This window comes from Microcaecilia unicolor, chromosome 12 (assembly GCF_901765095.1).
Source record: "Microcaecilia unicolor chromosome 12, aMicUni1.1, whole genome shotgun sequence".
NCBI classification, from domain to species: Eukaryota; Metazoa; Chordata; class Amphibia; order Gymnophiona; family Siphonopidae; genus Microcaecilia; species Microcaecilia unicolor.
Window position 1 is genome coordinate 69,430,602 of NC_044042.1, and position 8,161 is coordinate 69,438,762.

Sequence of the window (8,161 nt, forward strand, 5' to 3'; positions counted from 1 at the left end):
ACCAGCTCTAGTTATAAGCCGTTTCTGAGACTTTTCTTACAAGCCTTTTAGGATGCTTTAAGAACTCTTCTGTTGACTAGCTTTAAAGGGGAGACCCTGATCTGCAGCCCCCTGTCTAGAGGGAGAAACATCACAAATGAACCTCCTTCTGGAGAGGGGAACATCACAATATCAATCTTGGAACCATCCTATCACATTTAGGGCTCCTTTTACTAAGCCACGGTAGCGATTCCCGGCGCAACAAATGCGACAAAGGCCATTCCGTTCCTATGGGCTTCATCGCATTTGCCCCATGGGAATTACCATCAGATTTGGCAGGCCAGACCAGTGGTTCCCAAACCTGGTCCTGGAGGCACCCCAGCCAGTCAGGTTTTCAGGATACCTACAATGAATATTAATGAATGAGATTTGAATGTACTGCCTCCACTGCATGCAAATTTATCTCATGAATATTCATTGTGTATATACTGAAAACCTGACTGGCTGGGGTGCCTCTAGGACCAGGTTTGGGAACCACTGGGCCAGAAACATACAGAATTTTAATTTTTAATTTAGTGATTGGAAACTGTTCTGGTTGGCGGATACGGTGTCCAAATCTAAGCCCAGTAAATTCCCTTGACATGGTTCCTTGTTGTTTGGAGAACATCTGGATAAACAGCAGATAAGAAACTTTAGTCTGGGTGATAGACCTCAGACGGTTGGCAGAGGTGTGTCCAGGAAGTCTAGGTTGCGAGATGTGCGTTGCCAGAAGTCTGGTAGAGGCAGTGATGCTCAGTGTAATCATTTCTTTCAGACGGTGCAGTCCTTTCGGGGGGGGGGGGGGGGGGGGAGGGGGAGGCCACTGGAGTACACCCAACCCCTGAAGGATGCTTTTGTGGTGTCTCACCATTTTCATAAGCATGTAGAAAGCGCAGGAAGAAACCTCCATCTGTACCTCCATTTGCAGCAGAATGCATGTACAAGTTGGACGTGCAAGACAGGCGCACAAGATACATGTATTTGTAAGAATGAGTTTTATTGCAGCAAAGTTTTTTTATAGCAAGAGATCCTGAAGTAAAACAAACCACTTTCCCCGTGCATCATAGACGGACGTCATATGTGTGAATCATGACAACCTTTTTTTGGATCCATTACACTTTTCTGTACTATTTTGGGAAGAATACACGGACATGAAAAATGCAGATGCTACTAAAAATTTCAAGAGACCACTCCACTGAGAAGCTGCCTTTCACAAGCAACACCACCTCAAACATGCCGGTAAAATCTGAACATTACGGGTAGGCGCTCCCTTCCGTGCATCACACAGAATGATCATTTGAATACTAAAGAGCTTGTTCTTAATAATGAGCTTGTTTTACTAGATTTGCATCGAGTTTTCAGTTGCTGCTTCCGCAAATGGAAAAAGCAGTGCCGAAAACCTTTGTGCATTAGTCACATGATAACTTAAGCGGAAAACCAGCTAAAACCGGTCTAAACAAAATGTTACAAGCTCAGTAAGTTTTGAGCATCAGCCCCTTCGAGACTTACAGGATACATACATACGTTTCCCAATTCATCCCACTCAGGATATTTCTCCCATTTTCCAATCAAATACTACAAGATCACTTGAGATCTACTTTAGGTTTATAATTTTTTTAAATCTTAATAGCATAAGAGAAGTATTTAACTTCACAAGGTTTCCATTTATCCTATCATGCTAAATGTAACTCAGTTATTAACACAGTCGTTTCTCAAGTCCACAACATAAATGTATACTGTTCAGTGGAACCCCAAACAGTTTTCAATAGGATTTTCCTTGTAGTCTTCTATATTTCCTATCATAGGACAGTCATGTGAGCATATTTAACTTTTATTTAAAATAATTTGCATACCACTTCCCTGATAAACAATCCTGGAGCTCAAACTGCATTTAACATATATAACACAAACCCATACCACAAAGTGCATAAACACACAAACAGATAAGATTAACAAACAAAACAAAAACATATATATTCTTGTCCAAAAATTACTTCCTGAGACACACACAAGCCATTTACAAACCTGCCCAATATTAAGACTATTTACCAGGAAATGTTAACAATTCCCCACTGTCCACACCTTACTCCATTAGAAAAATCTAGGCAACACAAACTCCATAAATGAAAAATAAAAGGAAAAATTTGATTTACCTGCAAATTTCCTTTCCTTTAGTCCCTCCAGACTGATGACTATGCACTCCCACTAGCAGATGAAAACTGAGAACATAGAGTTAAGTAAGCCTGAAAGTAATCTAAGTCCCTTTAAAATTAGTCCCTGAACAGCCAAGCAGATTCCTCGGAGAAAAAAAATATTGATTTGACTAATCATTTCCTCTGAGTGCCTCAAACTCTCCAGCCACACCGCCAGGCCTTATACTGCTGCTGCCTTCAGTATTCCAAATTATCATGACCAACAGAAACAAGATGCCTCATGTGTGTATTTTTCTTTTGTGGAAACTTACACGTGAGAACTTTGCAAGCTAAACAACCCCCTCACAGCCCCAAGACATGAGACTGCAAATGAAAAAGTAGCAAAATGACCTCTTCAAAAGACAGACAAAAAAAACTAAAAAGGGTAGGCTCTGCAGGTCTGGAGGGACTAACGGAAAGTAAATTAGTAGGCAAGATCCAATTTTTCCTCCATAGTGTCCCTCCGAGCAGCAGAGGAGGAGGAAAGTACCAAAAGCAGGGACCATTGCGGGTGAGAGCCTCACAGACCTGCCTTCAGCACACGAGTGCCGAAGGCCATATTCTTATGTGCCTGAACATCCACATGGTAGTGGAGAGCAAACGTATGCAAATGTCGAGAGGGGGTACGGAAGAACGTTCCACCCAAGAAGCTGCCCTATTGTGGATGAGATCCAAGACATTGAGGAACCAGTTTCTCTTTGAGTAAATATGCTGATGCTACCACCTCCTTAATCCATCTAAATAAGCAGTGGATTTTCCCAAGTCCATCTTAATAATGGCTTATGGACTTTTCTGTTAGGAAATCATACAAACCTTTTTTAAACCATGCTAAGCTAAATGAGTTTACCACATCTCTGGCAATGAATTCCAGAGTTTAATTACACACCGAGTGAAGAAATATTTTATCCAGTTTGTTTTAAACTTACTACTTAGTAGCTTTATTGCATGCCACCTAGTACTAGCATGTTCAGAAAGAGTAAACAACTTATTCACGTCTACTTGTTACACTTCACTCAGTATTTTATAGAGCTCTATCATATCTCCCCTCAGCTGTCTCTTCTTCAAGCTGAAGAGCCCTAGCCGCTTTAGGCTTTTCTCAAAGGGAAATTGTCCCATCCCCTTTATCATTTTCATCACCCTTCTCTGTACATTTTCTAATTCTGCTATCTTTTTTGAGATGCGGTGACCAGAATTGAACACAGTATTCGAGGTGCAGTAGCACCATGCAGCACTATAAAGGCATTATAACATTCTCATTTTTGTTTTCCATTCTTTTCCTAATAATTCCTAACATTCTATCTGCTTTCTTACAGGCCACTGCACTCTGAGTAGGGGATTTCAACCTATCAACGATGACACCTAGATCCTTTTCCTGGGCAGAGTCTCCTAATGTGGAACCTTGCATTATGTAGCTATAGTTTGGGTTCCCGTTTCCCACATGCATCACTTTGTACCTGCTCACATTAAACGTCATCTGCCATTTGGATGCCCAGTCTTCCAAGGTCCTTTTACAATTTTTCACAATTCTCTTGCAATTTTAACAACATTGAATAAATTTGGGGCTCATTTTCAAAGCACTTACAAAGTTCCATAGGTTACTATGGAACTTTGTAAGTGCTTTGAAAATATGCCTCCTAAGTGCTTTGAAAATACGGCTCTATATAACGTTGTAAGTCTAAGGGCCCCCTTTACTAAACCACTCTAGCAATTCCCATGCAATGAAGCCCATTCAAATTGAATGGGATGCATCACATTTGCCACACTGGGAATCACTAGTGCGGTTTAGTAAAAGGGGCCCTAAGTGCTTTGAAAATATACCCTCTGTATCATCAGCAAATTTAATTACATCTAGATCCTTTTCCTGAGCAGTGACTCTTAATGTGGAACCTTGCATCACGTAACTATGGTTTGGATTCCTCTTTCCCACATGCATCATTTTGCACTTGCTCACATTAAAAGTCATCTGCTACTTGGAGGCCCAATCTTCCTCTTGCAACTTAACAACTGTTAACAACTGTGTCATCAGCAAATTTAATTACCTCACTAGTTATACCCATCTCTAGATCATTTATAAATGTTAAAAAGCAGCAGTCCCAGCACAGTGGAAACCCCACTATCTGCCTTTCTCCACTGAGAATACTGACTGTTTAACCCTCTCTCCGTTTTCTGTTAACCAGTTCTTACTCCACAATAGAACATTACCTCCTATCCCATGGCTTTCTAATTTCCTTGGGAGTCTTTCATGAGGTACTTTGTCAAATGCCTTTTGAAAATCCAGATACACAATACTGACCGACTCACCTTTATCCACGTTTGGTCATCTCTTCAAATATCGTAGATTGGTGCAGCAAGATTTCCCTTAACTAAATCCATGTTGCTTTTGTCTCATTAATCCATGTTTATGTATATGGTCTGTAATTTGTTCTAACAGTCCCGACCATTTTGTCCAGTACTGCCATCAGGCTCACCAGTCTATAATTTCCCGGATCACCTCTGGAACTCTTTTAAAAAACTGGTGTTACATTGTCCACCCTCCAATCTTTGGTATCATCCTTAATTTTAAAGATAAATTACATATTACTAACAATAGCTCTGTAAGGTAGTTTTTCAATTCTATCATTACTCTGGGATGTATACCATTTGGTCCAGGTGATTTGCTACTCTTCAATTTGTCAAATTACTCCATTACATCTTCAATGTTTATAGACAATTCTTTCAGTTTCTGACTCATCAACATTGAATACCATTTCTGGCCCTGATATCTCTCCCACATCTTCCTCAGTGAAGATCAAAGAATTCATTTAATCTCTCCATTACGGCCTTGTCGTTCCTGAGTGCCCCTTTTACCACTCAGTCATCTAGCGGTCCAACTGATTCTTTTACTGTCTTCTTTCTTCTAATACACCTAAAAAGGTTTTTAGTACACAATCCTCTCAAAGTCTCTTTGCCTTCCTTATCAGCACTATGTATTTGACTTGCTATTCCTTATGCTGTTTCCTATTATTTTCAGTTGGAGCCTTTATTCCATTTTCTGAAGGATTTTGTTTTAGCTGTAATAGCTCCTTCACCTCGTTTTTTAACCATGCCAACTGTTTGGCCTTCCTTCCTCCGTTTTTAATAGATGAAATATATCTGCTCTGGTTTTCCAAGATGGTATTTTTGAATAGCATCCACACCTGATTGTTTACCTTTGCAGTTGCTCCTCTAAGTTGTTGTGTGGTGTGTGTATTTTTTTACCATTCTCCTCATTCGATCATAATCTCCTTTTTGAAAGTTAAATGCTAATGTACTGAATTTCCTGTGTGTACTTACACCAGAGATTATATCAAATCTGATCATGTTATGATCACTCTTATCAAGTGGGCCCAGTACAATTACCTCTTGCACTAGATCATGCGCTCCACTAACGACTAGATATAGAATTGTTCCCCCTCTTCTTGGTTCCTGAGCCAGCTCCTCCATAAAGTCCAAAATGGGCGTGAAGGAACCTTCCTTCTTTGGAACTACAAAGTAAATGGAATAACACCCTGTGCTCGTCTTGCTGCTCAGCACCATAATTACCACTCTCAGGTCAACCAACCTCTGTAGCATATCCCTGATCACCCTTGCTTACTAACTGGACTGACAGCAAGATTCTAGAGAGGCATCTGGCAGGGGATGTGTGAATTCCAGGGTGTATCCTTCAGGAATGACCTTGAGCACCCACTGATCTGATGTCATATGGGTCCACCTTCAATAGAACTCTGTCGATCTCACTCCCACTGCCACTAGAGGCTGGACCCCATCATCTTCACCTACAGTGTCACACTGTGGAGCACAGAATTCACCATTTTTGTGCAGAATCTGCGTTCTGAGAGGAATTTTAAAAAACAACACGGGAACGAGCCGTGATAAAGAATGGATGGATGGATGGCTCTCCCAAGCCTCTGTGGGCCGTCCCCAGCCCACATTAAAGGAAGGGAGGTAGGGAGGAAGGCTGGCTGGCAGCCCCCCCCCCCCCCCGAGTCTCGGTAGGCCCTCCCCTTGGCCTACCTTAACATACCCTGATGGTCTAGTGGCCTCTTCAGGGGAAGGAAAGAACCCCACTGTTTCCTGTCCACTGCCCTCTAGCCAGTGCCGTCGCTTCAAGCAGTAATCTCGACGGCCATTTGGAAGAACCTGCAGCACCGGCACAGAGCAGCTGCAGTGGGCAGGAAAGCGTGAGATCTTTCCTGCTCTGAAAAGGTATTCCCGATGGAGCTCCTCCTCGTAGCTCACTGGTAAGTGTGGGTGCAGGTGGATGCTATGTCTGGGTGCAAGGGGGGGGGGCGGAAAAAACTATGGATGGTGTGTGGGTGCAGGGGCCGTTAAAAAGGTAGATGCTATGAGTGCTGACAAATATAAATGGTATTTGTGTACAGGGAGGAGGGCTGTCATATTGTTTAATGTATAACAAAAACTTGCAGAATTAGATTTTCTGAGCAGAATTTTGAAAACTTTTTGCGCAGAATTCTGGCAGGAGTAACAGATATTGAAAAACAGCCAGTCAAGCTTCTCAGGAGTAGCCTCCACACTAACTCACCCTCCAGAGGGGCTACACTGAACTCAAGATTACCCAAGGCAGCAGATTGTCGTTTTGTTTGGGGCTGCCCAAGCTCCACTCCCAACCCTGCCCCACCCCAAAATAATATTGTCATTCTTTTTATTTTCTTTCTCCAGTCTCCCCCTCACTGATATCTCCTTCTTCCCCCCCACCAATACTCTCTACTTTTCCAGAGTCCCGCTAACTGACCTGTTCGCTGCAGTGGGCAGGGGAATCCTGGTGGGGAAAAAAGCGCTGGTACCATGGTAGCACACAATCCAAACTGCAATCAGCAGGGAGTCAGGTTATATGTTTCTCTTACTCAAAATTTAAGGCATCTGCATCGTTCTCAGGCAAGCATCACCTCCCTCAAAGACAACCCATACAATCTCCCTCTCCCTGTACAACCCACAAATGCTCACCATAACCTGGCGGACGAGTTTGATAGTTTCGGTCCATGGCCGATTTTGGTTGAACTTTGCATGCAGTCTCTCCAATATGGAGCTCATCTTTTCTTGAAGTATGAGCTTCTGTTCTACATGTAAGGCAAGGCAAAGAAGAAAGTCAGATCTATGCTTACTTTTAAACGCCATCTTTAGCAAAGGATTCAGGTACATACAGCACAAAGTGAAAACTGTCAACATTTTTTACTTGTATTTTTTTTTAACCTTCCAAGCCTCAAACATTGCGCTTTACCACTATCCAAACTGCAAAGATACCAAGTCACACTCTCATACGCCGAGCAACCCTCCTCACACGCATTCGGGGATCTGGGGACCGGTCTACCTTCCCCATGATCTGCCATGTCTCCCTGTATCTTCCACTCCCTTCCTTATCCGCGATATGGTACACTTTCCCTCAAGCAACTCCTCCCCCCCCCCCCCCCCAAAAAAAAAAAAAAAAAAAGAACTCATACCTGAGGTCGCCCATTAACAATCCCACAGCTTTCCTTCTCCGGTGCCCCGTCCACTATAATACACACACAACTTGTCCCTCTGTGCTCTGTATCCCGCCTTGCCGGAAACAGGAAGTTGCGTCAGAGGAGAGCGCTGCATCATGTCCGAAATAGGAGGGAGGCGTTTGACAAGGCAGCATCGATTCGATTCAGTACTGCTCCATAAAACTAATGTATGCAATGACACCCATGTAGCTGCTTTACAAATATCTATGTGGTGGGTGGGGGAAGCTCTGTGAAGATGCGTTTTTGTACTAGTCATAAAGAATCTGCATTTAGCCGCTATCAGTTGCATCAAAGTGACAGTACGTTTTGTGACTGGTTGAGGCAGATGTCGCTCCCGTAGAGAAAGAAAGAACTGGGATGGGCAGCTAGGTATGTTGTACGAGTGAAATGGTAAGTGCTCGTGCAGTCTAAAGTATGTGATCGACGTTG

At 42.7% G+C, this 8,161-nt stretch overlaps 1 protein-coding gene across 1 annotated transcript in view; it reads right to left on the reverse strand.

Moving 5' to 3' along the window:
• Positions 1-7,776, reverse strand: part of MED1 (mediator complex subunit 1) — a 110,608-nt gene extending 102,832 nt beyond the window's left edge. The window contains exons 1-2 of the mRNA XM_030220700.1: positions 7,688-7,776; positions 7,194-7,306 (exon numbers count right to left, since the gene is read on the reverse strand). Coding sequence (XP_030076560.1) covers positions 7,194-7,280 — 87 coding nt within the window. The 5' untranslated portion in view covers positions 7,281-7,306; positions 7,688-7,776. The remainder of the gene's footprint in view (positions 1-7,193; positions 7,307-7,687) is intronic.
• Positions 7,777-8,161: the final 385 nt, after the last annotated feature.